Raw genomic sequence first — 20,212 nt, 5'->3', positions numbered from 1 at the left:
GTTCTGGAGACCCCACCATCAGAAACATCCTTCCTGCATCTATCCTGACTAGTCCTGTTAGAAATTTATAGGTTTCTATGAGATCCCACCCCCCTTCATTTTTTTGAATTTCACTGAATAAAATCCTAACTGACTCAATCGCTCCTCAGACGTCGGTCCTGCCATCTCAGGAATCAGTCTGGTAAACCTTCTCTGCACTCCCTCTACAACATTCTGAATTCCTGAGGTAGATGTGAACTCCACTCCCAAGTTTTCAGGACAGGCTCAGGACTTTGAGTAAAATCTTTATTTTTTTTTTAAATAATATTTTATTGAAAATTTTTGGTCAACCAACACAGTACATTGTGCATCCTTTACACAACATTATAACAATACAGATAATAATGACCTTTTTTATTTAAACAAGAACAAAAGAAAACAACAACAAATAAATAAATATTAAATAACAAAAAATAAAAACTAGCCCTAATTGGCAACTGCCTTGTCTCAGGCCACCCCCCCCCCCCCCCCACCCCCCACCCCCCCAAGTCCTGGGCTGCTGCTGCTGCCTTCTTTGTTCTCCCCTATCTATCTTTCCGCAAGATATTCGACGAACGGTGGCCACCGCCTAGTAAACCCTTGAGCCGACCCCCTTAGGACGAACTTAATCCGCTCTAACTTTATGAACCCCGCCATATCATTTATCCAGGTCTCCACCCCCGGGGGCTTGGCTTCTTTCCACATTAGCAATATTCTGCGCCGGGCTACTAGGGACGCAAAGGCCAAAACATCGGCCTCTTTCGCCTCCTGCACTCCCGGCTCTTGTGCAACCCCAAATATAGCCAACCCCCAGCTTGGTTCGACCCGGACTCCTACTACTTTCGAAAGCACCTTTGTCACCCCCATCCAAAACCCCTGTAGTGCCGGGCATGACCAAAACATATGGGTATGATTCGCTGGGCTTCTCGAGCACCTCGCACACCTATCCTCCACCCCAAAAAATTTACTGAGCCGTGTTCCAGTCATATGTGCCCTGTGTAATACCTTAAACTGAATCAGGCTTAGCCTGGCGCACGAGGACGACGAGTTTACCCTGTTTAGGGCATCTGCCCACATCCCCTCCTCAATCTCCTCCCCTAGCTCTTCTTCCCATTTCCCTTTTAGTTCGTCCATCATAGTCTCCCCTTTGTCTCTCATTTCCCTATATATATCCGACACCTTACCGTCCCCCACCCATTTCTTTGAGATGACTCTGTCCTGCACCTCTTGTGTCGGGAGCTGCGGGAATTCCCTCACCTGCTGCCTCACAAAAGCCCTCAATTGCATGTACCTGAATGCATTCCCTTGGGGCAACCCATATTTCTCGGTCAGCGCTCCCAGACTCGCAAACTTCCCATCCACAAATAGATCTTTCAATTGCGTTATACCTGCTCTTTGCCACATTCCATATCCCCCATCCATTCCCCCCGGGGCAAACCTATGGTTGTTTCTTATCGGGGACCCCCCCAGTGCTCCGGTCTTTCCCCTGTGTCGTCTCCACTGTCCCCAAATCTTCAGTGTAGCTACCACCACCGGACTCGTGGTATAGTTCCTTGGTGAGAACGGCAATGGGGCTGTCACCATAGCCTGCAGGCTGGTCCCCCTACAGGACGCCCTCTCTAATCTCTTCCACGCCGCTCCTTCCTCCTCTCCCATCCACTTACTCACCATTGAAATATTAGCGGCCCAATAATACTCACTTAGGCTCGGTAGTGCCAGCCCCCCCCTATCCCTACTACGCTGTAAGAATCCCTTCCTCACTCTCGGAGTCTTCCCGGCCCAAACAAAACCCATAATACTCTTTTCTATACTTTTGAAAAAAGCCTTCGTGATCACCACCGGGAGACACTGAAACACAAAAAGGAATCTCGGGAGGACCACCATCTTAACTGCCTGCACCCTCCCTGCCATTGACAATGCTACCATGTCCCATCTCTTGAAATCTTCCTCCATCTGTTCCACCAACCGCGTCAAATTTAGCCTGTGCAATGTGCCCCAATTCTTAGCTATCTGGATCCCCAGGTAACGAAAGCCTCTTGTTACCTTCCTCAACGGTAGGTCTTCTATTTCTCTACTCTGCTCCCCTGGATGCACCACAAACAGCTCACTCTTTCCCATGTTCAATTTATACCCTGAAAAATCCCCAAACTCCCCAAGTATCCGCATTATTTCTGGCATCCCCTCCGCTGGATCCGCCACATATAGTAGCAGATCATCCGCATATAAAGATACCCGGTGTTCTTCTCCTCCCCTAAGTATTCCCCTCCATCCCTTGGAACCTCTCAGCGCTATCGCCAGGGGCTCAATCGCCAGTGCAAACAGTAATGGGGACAGAGGACCTCCCTGCCTTGTCCCTCTATGGAGCCGAAAATATGCCGATCCCCGTCCATTCGTGACCACACTCGCCACTGGGGCCCTATACAACAGCTGCACCCATCTAACATACCCCTCTCCGAACCCAAATCTCCTCAACACCTCCCACAGATAATCCCACTCCACTCTATCAAATGCTTTCTCGGCATCCATCGCCACTACTATCTCCGTTTCACCCTCTGGTGGGGCCATCATCATTACCCCTAACAACCTCCGTATGTTCGTGTTCAGCTGTCTCCCCTTCACAAACCCAGTTTGGTCCTCATGAACCACCCCCGGGACACATTCCTCTATTCTCATTGCCATTACCTTGGCCAAGACCTTGGCATCTACATTGAGGAGGGAGATTGGTCTGTAGGACCCGTATTGTAGCGGATCCTTTTCCTTCTTTAAAAGAAGCGATATCGTTGCTTCTGACATAGTCGGGGGCAGTTGTCCCCTTTCCTTTGCCTCGTTGAAGGTTCTCGTCAGTAGCGGGGCGAGCAAGTCCAAATATTTTCTGTAAAATTCAACTGGGAATCCGTCCGGTCCCGGGGCCTTTCCCGTCTGCATGTTCCTAATTCCTTTCACCACTTCTTCTACCGTGATCTGTGCTCCCAATCCCATCCTTTCCTGCTCTTCCACCTTGGGAATTTCCAGCCGATCCAAAAACTCCATCATTCTCTCCCTCCCATCCGGGGGTTGAGCTTCATACAATTTTTTATAAAATGTCTTAAACACTTCATTCACTCTCTCCGCTCCCCGCTCCGTCTCTCCATCTTCGTCTCTCACCCCCCCTATTTCCCTCGCTGCTCCCCTTTTCCTCAATTGGTGTGCCAGCAATCTGCTCGCCTTCTCTCCATATTCATACTGTACACCCTGCGCCTTCCTCCATTGTGCCTCTGCAGTGCCTGTGGTCAGCAAGTCAAATTCCACATGCAGCCTTTGCCTTTCCCTATACAGTCCCTCCTCCGGTGCTTCCGCATACTGTCTGTCCACCCTCAAAAGTTCTTGCAACAACCGCTCCCGTTCCTTACTCTCCTGCTTCCCTTTATGTGTCCTTATTGATATCAGCTCCCCCCTAACCACCGCCTTCAACGCCTCCCAGACCACTCCCACCTGAACCTCCCCATTGTCATTGAGTTCCAAGTACTTTTCAATGCATCCCCTCACCCTTAAGCACACCCCCTCATCCGCCATTAGTCCCATATCCATTCTCCAGGGTGGACGCCCTCTTGTTTCCTCCCCTATCTCCAAGTCTACCCAGTGTGGGGCATGATCCGAAATGGCTATAGCCGTATATTCCGTTCCCCTCACCCTCGGGATCAATGCCCTACCCAACACAAAAAAGTCTATGCGTGAATAGACTTTATGGACATAGGAGAAAAACGAGAACTCCTTACTCCTAGGTCTACTGAATCTCCACGGGTCCACCCCTCCCATCTGCTCCATAAAGTCCTTAAGCACCTTGGCTGCTGCCGGCCTCCTACCAGTCCTGGACTTCGACCTATCCAGCCTTGGTTCCAACACCGTGTTAAAGTCTCCCCCCATTATCAGCTTTCCGGTCTCTAGGTCTGGGATGCGTCCTAGCATTCGCCTCATAAAATTGGCATCGTCCCAATTCGGGGCATACACGTTTACCAACACCACCATCTCTCCCTGTAATTTGCCACTCACCATCACGTATCTGCCCCCGTTATCCGCCACTATAGTCTTTGCCTCGAACATTACCCGCTTCCCCACTAATATAGCCACACCCCTGTTTTTCGCATCCAGCCCCGAATGGAACACCTGCCCTACCCATCCTTTGCGCAACCTAACCTGATCTATCAGTTTCAGGTGCGTTTCCTGTAACATGACCACATCTGCTTTAAGTTTCTTAAGGTGTGCGAGTACTCGTGCCCTCTTTATCGGCCCATTAAGCCCCCTCACGTTCCACGTGATCAGCCGAGTTGGGGGGCTTCCCACCCCCGCCCCCCTTGCCGGTTAGCCATCATCTTTTTCCAGCTTCTCGCCCAGTTCCCACGCGGCTGTATTTCTCCCAGACGGTGCCCCCCCGCCCATCCTTTCCCGCACCCACTCCCCCCTTTCCCCAGCAGCAGCAACCCAATAATTCCCCCCTCCCCACCCCCCCCCCCCCCCCCGCTAGACCCCCCGCTAGCATAATTACTCCCCCCATGTTGCTCCCAGAAGTCAGCAAACTCTGGCTGACCTCGGCTTCCCCCCGTGATCACGGCTCGCCCCGTGCGGCGCCCCCTCCTTCCTGCTTCTCTATTCCCGCCATAATTATCATAGCGCGGGAACCAAGCCCGCGCCTCTCCCTCGGCCCCGGCCTCCCATGGCCAACGCCCCATCTCCTCTCCCTCCCCACCTCCCCCCATCACCATCTGTGGGAGAAAGAAAAGTTACCATACCGCAGGATTAATCATACAATCCCTCTTCGCCCCCCCCCCCACTCGTCCCACCACTTTGTCCAAACGTTCATTTTCGTAGTCCAATCATTCCAATTTTTCTTCTACAATAAAAGTCCACGCTTCATCCGCCGTCTCAAAGTAGTGGTGCCTCCCTTGATATGTGACCCACAGTCTTGCCGGTTGCAGCATTCCAAACTTTATCTTTTTTTTGTGAAGTACCGCTTTGGCCCGATTAAAGCTCGCCCTCCTTCTCCCCACCTCCGCACTCCAATCTTGATAGACGCGGATCACCGCGTTCTCCCATTTACTACACCGAGTTTTCTTCGCCCATCTAAGGACCATTTCTCTATCCTTAAAACGGAGAAATCTCACCACTATGGCTCTGGGAGCTTCTCCTGCTCTCGGTCCTCGCACCATAACTCGGTATGCTCCCTCCACCTCCAACGGACCCGTCGTGGTCTCCACTCCCATTAACGAGTGCAGCATCGTGCTCACATATGCCCCGACGTCCGCCCCCTCCACACCTTCAGGAAGGCCAAGAATCCTCAAGTTGTTCCTCCTTGCGTTATTTTCCAGTGCCTCCAACCTCTCCACAGATCGTTTCTGGTGTGCCTCCTGTATCTCCGACTTCACCACCAGGCCCTGTATGTCGTTTTCATTCTCTGCTGCTTTCGCCTTCACGACCCGAAGCTCCTGCTCCTGGGTCTTTTGTTCCTCTTTCAGCCCTTCAATCGCCTGTAATATCGGGGCCAACAACTCTTTCTTCATTTCCTTTTTTATCTCCTCCACGCAGCGTTTCAAAAACTCTTGTTGTTCAGGGCCCCATATGAAACTGCCACCTTCCGACGCCATCTTGGTTTCTGCTTGCCTTCCTTGCCGTTGTTCCAAAGGATCCGCTGCAATCCGGCCACTTTCCTCTCCTTTTTCCATCCGTGTCCAGGGGGAACACCCTTCTGGTTTACCGCACGGTGTTTTCAGCCGTTAAAATTGCCGTTGGGGCTCCTATCAAGAGCCCAAAAGTCCGTTTCACAGGGAGCTGCCGAAACGTGCGACTCAGCTGGTCATCGCCGCACCCGGAAGTCGAGTAAAATCTTTATTAAAAGACACAAAAAGCAATTCACTGGTTAATTTTAGTCACATAATTATATATTTTGTTTTTAAAAGTTTAAGTATTCTTGGACGAAGGAAGCTTAAGTTACAGAAAAAGGGCTGAAGATATTTTCAGAAAACATATTGAATAAACTGTGGATCCCAGTGGTCAGATTATGCAATCTCAAGGGTAGATTCTTATTATAAAATAGAAACGTAACACCATTAACATTGAAAAGACATATCACAGGCCACCTGTAGGAGTAACATGTGCTGCAGGTAATTTTAATGAATTTTCAATAAAATGTGCGACCACATATCAAATTTAATACATCAGCAGATATAAGTTATACAATAAAATTGGGGATGCTCATGAGGCCAGAATTAAAGGGAGTACTGTATCTGAGAGGGTTGTGGGCCTGAAGGAGATTATCGAGATAAAGGGGAGTAAAGACATGGTGGGGTTTGAACATTTTAACATCAAAGCATTGCTTAACCAGGAGCTAATGTAAATCAGTGTGCACAGGGGTTATGGGTGAATGGGACCTGGTGCAAGTCAGGACATAGGCATCAAAGTTTTGGATTATGTCAAATTTTTGGAGTGGGGAAAGAGGGAGGCCAGCCAGGAGTGTGTTGAAATAGCTAAGTCTAGACGCAATAAGTGCAAGCATGAGGGTTACTGCAGCAGAGGAGCTGAGTCAGGTGAGGTTACGGTGGTGGAAGTAAGCAATCTTAAGGTTGGCTGTGAGGTGCAACCAATTGGAAGTCAGCTGTGGAGCATGACCAGGACCACGAGTATGTTGGGTGAACAGTAACATCAGGGCACAAGGAACTAGAGGCTGTGGACAATACAGTGTGGTGCCATATAATTGCTTATCGTCGATTTAAAGCAGTGAGTGATAAAAGGAGGCAAATTGGAAGTACAGTGAATTGTTTCTGATCCTGTCAGGTACTCCACATGAAACATGACAAAATCATAGAATCATAGAATTTGCAGTGCAGAAGGAAGTCATTCGGCCCATCGAGTCTGCACCGGCTCTTGGAAAGAGCAACACACTTAAGCCCACACAAGCCCGTGGCCCAATAACCCCATCTAGTCTAAGGGCAATTTAGCATGGCCAATCCACCCAACCTGCACATCTTTGGACTGTGGGAGGAAACCAGAGCACCCGGAGAAAACCCACGCACACACGGGGAGAATGTGTAGACTCCGCACAGACAGTGATGACCCAAGCCGGGAATCGAACATGGGACCCTGGAGCTGTGAAGCAACAGTGCTAACCACTGTGCTACCGTGCTGCCCATAAATGAGAACAGATGAGAAAATGAGAACAGATATTTATTTTACAGAATGATCAACTGGAAAGGGATATTTTAAAAACAGGCATTTGCCTTATTATTGCCTTCTGTGGCTCAGTGTGATTTGTTTTCATTTTGAAGTGACTTGGGGTGTTTTATTACGTTAAAGACACTATATAAATTCAAGATGTTGTTTTGCTATCCAACCTTGCTTGATTGCTGTTCTGCAACTGCAAGCAGAATTCTGTCTCGCCACTTTTCGTCCAAACCCTTTGTTGCACTCGGTTGTTTGTTTGGTGGCACTGTTGGCCCGACAGGTACGGTGAGTGGACACAGAATTTCAGAGTTGATTGGGGATGCAAGCAACTCAGCTGTAACTCCCCTTCTTCTTCTTCAGTTCTCTGCCTGAAGGCACGCCTGATAACCCACAGTGCCACAGCCTCCGTGACGGGCAAAGCAAAGGGACAGGTTCCAAATCCACCCCAGCTGGAATGGAGATCCAACCCTCATAGTTGACACCCGTCTGACCCACACTGATCGTCCAGCTAACTGAACAACCAGAACCACCCCCCCGCCACAAAGTGTCTGAGTAACTGTGGCAACATACACTTTACAAGCATGCTGTAGCCTGGAGCAATGGATAGTGATGGTGTGAGACCTCCTCTCTCAATTTTAACTCACGAAAAAGAAAAAAATTGTGGCCTTGCATCCCAAGAATTAACTAAAAGAACTCAGTGTGCAACGCTGTGAGAGCTTGCCTAATATATATAATTAGCAGTATATTTACTTAAATTCTCTAATGTATATAATTAACAGTATATTTGCTACGATTTTCAGTATATATATTTAACAGCACTATATTTTAGACACAATTGCGAGCTGTACAGTTTTCAAATGCGAGCAGGGAGGTTTCTTCATTTAATGTTGATTATGCACAAACATCAGTGTATTTGCCTCTTGCTGATCTTCGTCTCTAGTAACTAATGCTGTGGATTTAAAGGTAAAATAACTATTTCACACATAGAGTTATTTTAGTTCATTCTTGGGATGCCACCATCATTAGCAAGGCCACAATTATTTTCTTCTTCGTTCGTTAAAATTGAGAGAGGTGCTCTCTGCCATCACTGTCCATAGCTCCTCGCTACAGCATGCATGTAACGGTGTATGTTGCCACATGTAGGGTGGCACGTTGGAACAGTGGTTAGCACTGCTGCCTCACAGCACTAGGAACCTGGGTTCAATTCCGGCCTTCGGTCACTGTCCATGTGGAGAGTTTGTGTGTTTTCCTCATGTCTGCGTGGGTTTCCTCCGGGTGCTTTGGTTTCCTCCCAGTCCAAAGATGTGCAGGTTTGGTGAATTGGCCATGATAAATTGCCCTTAGTGTTCAAAACGGTTAAGTGTCGTTTCTGGGTTACGGGGATAGGGTGGGCTTAAGTAGGGTGCTCTTTCCAAGGGCCGGTGCAGACTCAATAGGCCGATTGGCACTGCAAATTCTATGATTCTACGTGCGGGTTAGGCGGATTGGCCACGATAAATTCCCCTTAGTGTTCAAAGATGTGCAGGTGGGGTTACGGGGATACGGCGGGGTGGACAGGGGAGTGGACACGTGTGGAGTGCTCATTTGAAGGCTAAGTGCACTGGATGGGGCGAATGGCCTCCTTCCCCACCCAACCCACCCACCCAGCAGGGATTCTATGATATAATCCTGCCTTATATTCACAGAATTACCGATTTAGTGGATTTAAAAGGTAGATGTTTGGATTTGGGCTGAAATTCAATCTTATGTTTTGTTTAAACAAATACTTATAAAGCATTCAAAAAAAATAATGGACTGGATATGTTTGACGTGCGGGTGCATGCAAGTTTTATTTTTAAAAAGAGATTTCCGAGCATGTTGTTTTCCATAAATGACACTCACATTGGAAACTCAATATAATTGCACATGTCTGTGTGCCTGAGCAATGGGTGAAGGTTTTGTGCAATAGTGCCGAACTCTCCACTTGATTCAGCGCCTCTGACACACTGACCACCCCAGTGTTCAGGAGGGGAGTGGGCCCCACGTGCGCCAATAGAAGACCTGCGCGCACAGTGGCCTGATGCACCCGCCGCATTCCATTGGACGCGCAACGCCGAGTGGGCGGGAATATGTAGATTAGGCGACCCGGGCGGCCAATGGGATGTCGGCTTGAGTGGTCTCGCGCGGAATCTCCGAGGGGACGGTAGATGATTGGCTGGGTGGGTGTGGGCGGGGGCTTGCTGGTCCAATGCGGGGCGGGCCGGGCCGGGTGGTACCCGCTGTCGGCAGCGGCTGCTGTTGTTTGAGCAGGCAGGCGGCAGTTGACGGGGAGTGATGGAGCCGGCTATTTACCTGGCCGTGTTGGCGGCCCTGCTGCTCTTCTGGGTCCGCAGCAAAGGTGTGGAGTACATCATCATCCATCACCGCTGGGTCTTCGTCTGCCTTTTTCTGCTGCCTCTCTCCGTCGTCTTCGACGTTTACTATTATCTCCGAGCTTGGCTGGTCTTCAAGATGTGCAGTGCCCCCAAACAACACGACCAGCGGGTCAGGGACATCCAGAGGCAGGTGAGGCAGGCTCGGGCTCCACGGAGCAGCCAGTGAAGACTTTGTATAAACTCTCCCAGTGCCTGTGTGTAAACCTCTCCCAGCAGGTGTCCCCCGTCCGTCCCGGTAGTCTGCGCCTGGAGGTTGCCCACTGCCCTGTAGTCTGTGCCTGGGGGTTGCCCACTGCCTGGTAGTCTGTGCCTGGGGGTTGCCCACTGCCTGGTAGTCTGTGCCTGGGGGTTGCCCACTGCCTGGTAGTCTGTGCCTGGGGGTTGCCCACTGCCTGGTAGTCTGCGCCTGGAGGTTGCCCACTGCCTGGTAGTCTGTGCCTGGGGGTTGCCCACTGCCTGGTAGTCTGTGCCTGGGGGTTGCCCACTGCCTGGTAGTCTGTGCCTGGAGGTTGCCCACTGCCTGGTAGTCTGTGCCTGGGGGTTGCCCACTGCCTGGTAGTCTGTGCCTGGAGGTTGCCCACTGCCTGGTAGTCTGTGCCTGGGGGTTGCCCACTGCCTGGTAGTCTGTGCCTGGAGGTTGCCCACTGCCTGGTATTCTGCGCCTGGAGGCTGCCCACTGCCTGGTAGTCTGTGCCTGGGGGTTGCCCACTGCCTGGTAGTCTGTGCCTAGGGGTTGCTCACTGCCCGGTAGGCTGCGCCTGGAGGTTGCCCACTGCCTGGCAGTCTGCGCCTGGGGGTTGCCCACTGCCTCGTAGTCTGTGCCTAGGGGTTGCCCACTGCCTGGTAGTCTGTGCCTGGGGGTTGCCCACTGCCTGATAGTCTGCGCCTGGAGGTTGCCCACTGCCTGATAGTCTGTGCCTAGGGGTTGCCCACTGCCTGATAGTCTCTGCCTAGGGTGTTGCCCACTGCCCGGTAGTCTGCGCCTAGGGGTTGCCCACTGCCTGGTAGTCTGCGTCTGGGTGCTGCCCACTGCCCTGTAGTCTGTGCCAGGGTGTTGCCCACTGTCCGGTAGCCTGTGCCTAGGGGTTGCCCACTGCCCAGTAGTCTGCGCCTAGGGGTTGCCCACTGCCTGGTGGTCTGTGCCTAGGGTTGCTCACTGCCCAGTAGGCTGCACCTGGAGGTTGCCCACTGCCTGGTAGTCTGTGCCAGGGGGGTGCCCACTGCCTGGTAGTCTGTGCCTGGGGGTTGCCCACTGCCTGGTAGTCTGTGCCTAGGGGTTGCTCACTGCCCAGTAGGCTGCACCTGGAGGGTGCCCACTGCCTGGTAGTCTGTGCCTGGGGGTTGCCCACTGCCTGGTAGTCTGTGCCTGGGGATTGCCCACTGCCTGGTAGTCTGTGCCTGGGGGTTGCCCACTGCCTGGTAGTCTGTGTCTGGGGGTTGCCCACTGCCTGGTAGTCTGTGCCTGGGGGTTGCCCACTGCCTGGTAGTCTGCGTCTGGGTGCTGCCCACTGCCCTGTAGTCTGTGCCAGGGTGTTGCCCACTGCCCGGTAGCCTGTGCCTAGGGGTTGCCCACTGCCCAGTAGTCTGCACCTAGGGGTTGCCCACTGCCCGGTAGTCTGTGCCTAGGGTTGCTCACTGCCCAGTAGGCTGCACCTGGAGGTTGCCCACTGCCTGGTAGTCTGCGCCAGGGGGGTGCCCATTGCCTGGTAGTCTGTGCCTGGGGGTTGCCCACTGTCTGGTAGTCTGTGCCTGGGGGTTGCCCACTGCCTGGTAGTCTGTGCCTGGGGGTTGCCCACTGCCTGGTAGTCTGCGACTGTGGGTTGCTACCCTCTGGGTAGTTTGTGCACAGGAGTTGTGCCTCTGTGTAATCCACAACCAAGGGGGTGCTCCTTGTAAATCCCACCCAGGGGTTGCTCACTAGTTGACCTCACTGCGGTGCCTTCGAGTAAACCCAGATGGTCCTTGTTAACCTCACCCAGCCAGAGGCTTGGACTGATGCAGTGGGGTGGTGGTTCTTGTCTGTGTGTACCTACGCAATGCATTATCATAGAATTTACAGTGCAGAAGGAGGCCATTCGGCCCATCGAGTCTGCACCGGCTCTTGGAAAGAGCATCCTACCCAAGGTCAACACCTCCACCCTATCCCCATAACCCAGTAACCCCACCCAACACTAAGGGCAATTTTGGACACGAAGGGCAATTTATCATGGCCAATCCACCTAACCTGCACATCTTTGGACTGTGGGAGGAAACCGGAGCACCCGGAGGAAACCCACGCACACACGGGGAGGATGTGCAGACTCCGCACAGACAGTGACCCAAGCCGGAATCGAACCTGGGACCCTGGAGCTGTGAAGCAATTGTGCTATCCACAATGCTACCGTGCTGCCCAATATTGGAGTAAGCCCATTATATTGGAGTAAGCCCACCCAAAGGCAGACACTTCTCATCCTATGCAACCCAAGGTATTATTTTGTATGTGATTAAACTCAACCTTCGACTGGAATCATCTCCTTCATGTTGTGGAACGCAATATGTATGTAACCCACAAAGGAACTGTCAGTGACCCTCCATTCTAGGGGAACTAATAACTAATCCAGAGACAAGAACATCTAAATCCTGTGGAGCATGTACTGTATGTGAATAAACCCACTGGTGAGGATCAATGTTATGGAATTGATTGATGGATCGTGATATATGTTAGAGACTGGTGAGGGTCAGTCTTGTAATCGGCTAAGATATGACTACAGGCAAACGTGCACTGAATACTGAATGAAGTAAAGTTTAACTTCCTCTCCTTAGAACACTGGCTGTGTAATAATGATGTTTTTTTGTCAGCATCATCAGTTTGCTTACAAGACTGGTTTACCCATGATAATTAATATTCATAGATCATAGAATTTACAGTGCAGGAGGAGGCCATTCGGCCCACCAAGTCTGCACCAGCTCTTGGAAGGAACACCCTACCCAAGGTCAACACCTCCTCCATAACCCAATAACCCCACCTAACACTAAGGGCAATTTTGGACACTAAGGGCAATTTATCATGGCCAATCCACCTAACCTGCACATCTTTGGACTGTGGGAGGAAACCGCAGCACCCGGAGGAAACCCACGCACACACTGGGAGGATGTGAAGACAGTGACCCAAGCCGGAATCGAACCTGGGACCCTGGAGCTGTGAAGCAATTGTGCTATCCATAATGCTACCGTGCTGCCCCCTCAGAGCAATAATTTTCCTTGAGCACTCTGGCTATTTAAATACTTACATCTTTAACCATTTTCATGTCAAATTCATTAATTACAGGAAACTTGGTGCTTTATGTGACTGGTGTTATAACAGACAGCTTAATCACTTGCCCTGTCGAGCAGCTTGCAAAAAGTAGTTGGCCTGTGCAACAGCTGGTGAAATACTGATTTAAGTTTAAGAAGGCATCCATCCAATTTGTCTGAAAAGATCTTGAAACATTGAAGGAGTGGAGACCTGCCACCAATTATTTCTTGAACTTTGCCCTGGGAAAGTCTAATTTTTCTGGGTGCAAAGATCAGAAAGGGGGACAGAGACCAGACTTGCCTGATCTCTATTCCTAGGATTTTCCCTGTTTCCTGGGGCAAGGGGATGTTGGAGCTGGCCCTGTGTCTGACGTGCTCTTGAAATTGCTGGGGCATTTTTAATACAAGTATTACAATGATGTGTTACAGATCACTCGGGGAGTCTTGAGTTTCTGTTGCAGCATGCACCTTTACATGCATGTTGTAGGCCACCGCTATGGATGGTGATGGTTGATGCTCCAACGTCTGCTTCATCATGTGGCTGACTGGGAATCTTTCCTGCTCTTACAGCCTGCCATTGACATGTGTTGGAAGGATTTGCAGGTTAATACTCAACCTGTTTGGCCAAATTATGAACGCACCTTCCTTAGCCATTGACTCCTGGGGCAGAACTCGAACCCAGAGCTTCTGGTTCAGAAACGGGGACAATACCCAAGGCCTCCAATACCATGATGGAACCCCTCCAAAAGCATTTTATATTAAAAAGGACATATTAACATAACAATTAGGCAACATCAGGAGAACTATGAATATATGCCTTTTAGTCTGTTGCCCCCTCACTCAAAGCCGAAAAAGGGTGTGCTTTTCCCTCCAGAAGCTGTTTGTGAATCTGATTCTAGGGAAGATCTCAATTACGATGAATGATGTTGTGGCAATTGGCTACTGTTGGACATTGACACTAGGGTCCTCTGATCACCATCACACATGAACCTGGACATTGATGAGTGGAATTTTGAGTTGGGACCTGTGGGCACCCTGCATGTAATGTGGATGGCATTGTTTGCTCCCTGAATCCTGGGGAAGTGTGTAACACCTATATGATTATGTGAGCCAATCTCTCTCTGCTACCTTGTTGTAGTGGCACCACTTAGGATTTGCCGTAATATAAAGGGTGTGTCGTGCTTTGAATTTATGTGTCCTGCTTTATGACTGATGTTGCAATGATGCCTGAAATACCCCTTGTTGTGGTAGTGTAGGTGGTGGGTGAGTGATGGTAGCGTGATCACTTCCACTGCCAGAGAGCAGTGTAGTCAGATGTACATAGCTATAAATCTTAAACGTAGCAAGTCGCAGAATGGCTAATGCTGCCTGTATGTTCTTTTGGAGGGAGAAGAAATAATACCTTGTTGGGCTGTATCCATCACCCAAGATGGTGTCTGATTCTCATCTTCCTCTGCATTGATGTCCGAGAAGTATTGCCCATTGTTAAAGGCATGTCTGGCAGAGATGTCATGATTGTAGGTGCAGATGCTGTAAATCTTTGAGTGGGCGGACCATGTGAGAGAGCCTGAGTTGACAATCAAATGAAGAAGGCTGGGTTGTTGCTCTCTGGTGCTGGCACTCCCAGGTGTTAGGTGGTTTCTTGCTCCAATGTGTAGGGTTTAATCTACTAGGCTAAAAAGGTGAAAATTAACCAACTCAATTATTTCAAACACACACAATCAACCATTTCTCAGATTAAGATGTCACATGACCTTATCAAATGTGAGCAGGATATTGTAAGAGGGTTAATTCTTCAACAATGTCTTTTAAAGGGCAGCACGGTCACATAGTGGTTAGCACAGTTGCTTCACAGCTCCAGGGTCCCAGGTTCGATTCCCGGCTTGGATCACTGTCTGTGCGGAGTCTGCACGTTCTCCCCGTGCCTGCGTGGGTTTTCTCCGGGTGCTCCTCCCACAGTCCAAAGATGTGCAGGTGAGGTGGATTGGTCATGCTAAATTGCCCTTAAATGATCAAAAGGTGGGGTTACGGGAATAGGGTGGAGGTGTTGGCTTGGGCGCTCTTTCCAAGGGCTGGTGCAGACTCGATGGGCCGAATGACCTCCTTCTGCACTGTATATTCTATGAAATGCTGCTTATCTGTTTTTATAGCCTTTTCTCTCTCCATTATGAGCAGAATAACCATATATAGACTTGTTTCAGTCACTTCAAATGCTCAGCAGTGCTTTGGCCTTGGTTATTCTCTATTTATTTGACCTTTGAAACAACAAGATTTGTCCTTGAAACGAGAATGTCAGCAATCGGTATGCAACAACACCCCCTCCCCCAACCCAAACTAACTCATGCAGTAAACATGACCTAGCGTGCTCTCTGGTTTTGGTCAAGTTAATAATTCTGGCCCACAAGCCCTGTTTCTGTACTATGTTTTCCTTCATTTGCTGTTCATACTTTTAACCTGTTATGCTTTTTGCCAAGTATTCACTCTGCTACCTCCACATTTCAAGTTCATTCCTATAGCCACCTTGTGTTTTTCCCCATAAAGGTTTGAAGCACATAAATATTATAACATACTCATGAGGCACCCATGCACACATTTATGTAATACTATAGGTAGACTTTACAGCTATGATGAGATAGTTTAAATCCTTTGCATTTTTTGATCAGCAAATGCCAACAAGCAGCAACAGCTTTAAATGCTGACTTGTCAGTATGAAGCATGGCAGCTAGGATGCTCATTGAAAGCATAATCTCTTCATGTTACCAATTATAACTAACAAGTTCTGTTTAATAACATGTTATTTTCTTTGGTGATGTTTGTTTATCCGTTCAATGAAATCTCCCAGCAATTGTGGGGAAGGAAACCCCCACAGATCTATTCCCAGTTGAATTGCTACTCATTTCTTGGGCTTCATTCAGAGAGGTGTTGAGTACAAAAGCAGAGAGGTTGTGCTGAACATTCATACACAACTGGAATATGGTGTCAATTTCTGGTTACCCCACTTTAGGAAGGATGCGAGGGTCCTTGAGAGGGACCTGATGAGGGTGCTGAGGAGATTTGCCAGAATGTGCTACCGTGGTGGCACAGTGGGTGGCACGGCAGCACCGTGGTTAGCACTGTTGCTTCACAGCTTCAGGATACAGGTTTGATTCCCGGCTTCAGTCACTGTCTGTGCGGAGTCTGCACATTCTCCCCGTGTCTGTGTGGGTTTACTCCAGGTGCTCTGGTTTCCCCTCACATGTCCAAAAAAAAAGGTTAGGGTGGAGGTGTGGACTTAAGGGGGTGCTCTTTCCAAGGGCCGGTGGGTCGAATGGCCTCCGTCTGCACTGTAAATTCTATGATGGGGGATCTCGGCTACGAGGTTAATTTCGAGAAACTGGGGTTGATCTCCTTGAGGGGAGATTTGATGGGGGTGTACACGGTTATGATATGTTTAGATAGTATGGACAAGGAAAGATTGTTTCCAGTAACGGATGGTACAAGGACTAGGGTGGGCAGATTTGGATTCTGGACAAGAGTAGGGATGTGAGGAAGAACTTTTTTTTAAATTTTTTAAAATTCTCCTTTTTCACTTTCTCCCATATTTACATCCATCAACAATAAACAATAATCAGCAAGATATGTCAGTCCCCATAATAACAACGATCCCATCTACCCACCAACCCCCAAACCTCAACCCGCATGTTTACATAAACAAATGACAAAAAAGAATCAGGGATTACCCGTAGTCACCCTTAATCTTACACAGCTCCACCTCTTTCCCCCCCCCCCCCCCCCCCCACCCAGGTCTCCAGCTCCTCCCGTCCACTGCCTCTTGTAAAACTCCTCCTCCCAATCTCGGTTCCTTCCCCCCAACTTTCCACCCCGGCTAGACCACTCGGACCCTGTTCTGCCAGGCTCCGATGGCCGCAGCCCCTCCCCCACCTCACTCCCGTTCACTGGCCGGCTTAAACCGGCCAGCGTGGAGGCCCCCGCCCAGGTCCCTTTCCCACTTGCCCGGCCCTAGGAAAGCCCAAAGATCCCCTTTTTAGCACACAAACCCCGCATATCCACCTACACCCCAAAGAACCCTCATTTCGAGTGAAAGTCCCGTCCCTTCCCTTGTCCAAATATATACCACATTGGTTCCTTTAGTCTCTACACCCACGCGCGGTGATACAAAAAAGAAGAAAATACAGTCATGAGGTTACATCGGCACATGGCCATTCCTCAATTTGTCAGTTCTGCCACAGTCCTTCTGCTTTCGCAAACTCTCCCGCTGCTTCTGCCGTTCCAAAATAAAGGTCCCTGAGCTTGTAAGTCACCCTCAGCTTCGCTGGATATACAATGCCGCACCGCACCTTGCTAATGTACAGTGCCCTCTTCACCCGGTTGAAGGCAGCCCGCCTCCTTGCCAGCTCCACCATAAAGCCCTGGTATACACGTATACCAGCTCCAGCCCACTGCACCACCCGCTTCTGCTTGGCCCAGCTCAGGACCTTCTCCTTCACACTGTACCTACGGAAGCACAGAGTCACTGCCCTTGGTGGCTCACTCGCCTTTGGTACAGGCCTCCCCGACCGATGAGCCCGATCCAGTTCATATCAGGAGGGATCCTCCCCCAATAGTTTTGCCAGCATCGTGGCTTCGGTCCTTCAACTCCTTTGGGCAGCCCCACAATCCTCAAATTCTGTCACCTGGATCTGTTTTCCAGGTCTTCCATTTTTCCTCGCAGATCCTGGTTAGTATCCATCATCTTCTGCATCTCTTTCCCCATCGAGGCAAGTTGATCACCGTGCTGCAATAACGTCTCCTCCACTTCCTTCAGCGCCTCCCCTTGTTCTCGCACCTCCGCCACTGCGCTCGCCACCTCCGTCCTCACCGGGGAAACTGCCTCCTCCACCAGCACACTCAAAACCTCCCTCGTCTCCTTCCTCACCGTCTCCATGCATTTCGCAATCTGCGCCAACTGCTTTTCGAATTCCGCAGCCATCACCTTAGTTATTCCTTCAGCCGTAAGCAGTGCGGCCTTCCCTGGTGCTCCAGCCTCCATTTTCCTTGGTGACCCTCCCACTCCCCGACGGACCTTCAGCTGCTTTTTTTTCGGCCGTTTACTTGCTCACCCTCGACATTTTTCTTTGTTCTTTTTTTCCTCCTGTGTCTTCACTGTGCCTCCTCTGTGCCTTCTCCCTGCTTCTGCCGCCTCCCTGGACCCTGGGACCGGGCTTAAAGCCCCGAAAATGCCATTCCCGAACGGGAGCCCTCCATTGTGCGGCCGCCTCCCGCCCGCCGTCACCGGAAGTCCACCGGAAGAACTTGTTTTACGCAGTGAATGGCAGTGAGCTAGAGCTCGCTCACTATGAGGGTGGTGGAAGCGGAGATCATTGATTTCAAAAGGGAATTGGGTGGACACTTGAAGGAAAGAAACTTGCAGGTTTCCAATGATGGAGAGGGGAAAAAGGCTAACTGGTTTGCTCTACAGAGATCAGCATAGACTCCTGTATCAAGACTTATTTTACCTTCCTTGCTGCACTGCACAGTTTTCCCAGGATATCTGGCTTCTGCTCTTTCTTGGAACTGGGTGTTGCTGCTGCAGCCATACATCCCTCCTGTGAAGACTGCGGATACGGTTGGAACAAGTGGCCATATACAGATGTTGTCAGTAATTTTGTGTCCTTTTATTGATTAAGTTCCATCTATCATCCATTGCCCAATATAAAGCTAGACTACTTTGTATATTATGAGAATCACTTTTTTTATGTTTGTCATTTTTGCAGTCATAACATGCATCAACAGATTGAACTTAAATCTAGGTCACACCAGCCAACTAAAATTTAAATAGTTGTAAGTATACCATTGGGCAAATGAATAGTTGGGAATGGGCATAGGACATAGGATTTACAGTGCAGAAGGAGGCCATTTGGCCCATCGAGTCTGCACCGGCTCTTGGAAAGAGCACCCTACTTAAGCCCACACTTCCACCCTATCCCCGTAACCCTACCTAACCTAAGGGCAATTTTTTGCATGACCAATCCACCTCACCTGCACATCTTTGGAATGTGGGAGGAAACCGGAGCACCCGGAGGAAACCCACGCAGACACTGGGAGAACGTGCAGACTCCACACAGACAGTGACCCAAGTCGGGAATCGAACCTGGGACCCTGGAGCTGTGACCCAACTGTGCCAACCGCTGTGCTACCGTGCCGCAGTGTGATCGCAGAATGATTGCAAGGCTGTGACCCATGGAGTTCAAATGCAGTTCTGGTTTAAATGACAGTCGTTTATAATCCGTGTAAGGATGTGTGATTTTGACCTTTGAAAATACTCCAGGCAATGTGTATTGGGAACTTAATGGAAAACTTGACTTCATTTTCCAAAATACCTTTTGTGAAGAATTTCACAAGTTATGGTTATTGTCATTTACCACGCTGCCCATTCTCACCTGGCCAGGTGTCCTGCTTCCATATCTTTTCCATTAATATCAAGTGAGCTACATCCTAAACTGGGCTGTCATGTCCATTTTGGTGCCCATCCTTCCTGTTCTGTGATATCTATTTATTAAATGCTCTTGAGGAGAGGATGAAGAGATGTTTGAAATCTTTGACCACATAAATAAGAACTAGAAGTAAGCAATTCAGTCCCTCGAACCTGCTCCACCATTCAATATCATCATGGCTGACCTCATTACAGCCGTCCACCCCATTTACAGTAAAAGCGGACGCTGTCATGGATATTGGTGTGTGGAATTTAAAGCAGAGAATTAAACCTGCTGGAAATACCTTGCAGCTGATCCACCAGGACTTAGAATAAACCTTTATTGATAAATAATTAGAATAAATCTCTTGCATAAACTGCCACTCATTTTTATCTGGAGAGTTCGCACACTCTTTTGGTTCTCTGTTCTTCTTATGGCAGGTCAGTCACTGCCTTGAGAAATAATCCCTGACTGATCTTCTGTTGAGATTTATATTGACGACTTGATGTACGCTGAACTTTGTAGAAACAATGGTATTTATCAATTGATAGAATTATTGCTTTGTTACATAGAGTAATAGACTCAAACCCATCACTGAGTATAGCTCATCAAACTGGCTTATGAAATGTATTTGGTCTTTGGTCAGAAACCACCAGAGAAGTTATTTTTATTACTGTGCTCCAGCAGTATAATGGACAAATGTGCAGTCCATATGTTACGAAGTTGGAATGAAGTGATAATTAAAGATTTGCCTAAAAAAGAAACTGATAGGCATTTACCTGAACTGAAGACTTGTGAGATGCAGATTAGCCTAGTAACAGGGTGACACAGATGCTTTGTTGAGCAAATTGGAGATTAGTAGAG

The 20,212-nt window shown here is 49.4% G+C and overlaps 1 protein-coding gene across 1 annotated transcript in view; it reads left to right on the top strand.

Moving 5' to 3' along the window:
• Positions 1 to 9,467: 9,467 nt before the first annotated feature.
• The window catches only part of dhcr24 (24-dehydrocholesterol reductase), a 53,093-nt gene continuing 42,348 nt past the window's right edge, over positions 9,468 to 20,212 (top strand). The window contains exon 1 of the mRNA XM_072510696.1: positions 9,468 to 9,753. Coding sequence (XP_072366797.1) covers positions 9,523 to 9,753 — 231 coding nt within the window. The 5' untranslated portion in view covers positions 9,468 to 9,522. The remainder of the gene's footprint in view (positions 9,754 to 20,212) is intronic.

This window comes from Scyliorhinus torazame, chromosome 7 (genome assembly GCF_047496885.1).
Source record: "Scyliorhinus torazame isolate Kashiwa2021f chromosome 7, sScyTor2.1, whole genome shotgun sequence".
Taxonomy (NCBI): domain Eukaryota; kingdom Metazoa; phylum Chordata; class Chondrichthyes; order Carcharhiniformes; family Scyliorhinidae; genus Scyliorhinus; species Scyliorhinus torazame.
Note: the sequence above shows the minus strand (reverse complement) of the source record. Positions and strands in the feature narration are given on the sequence as shown.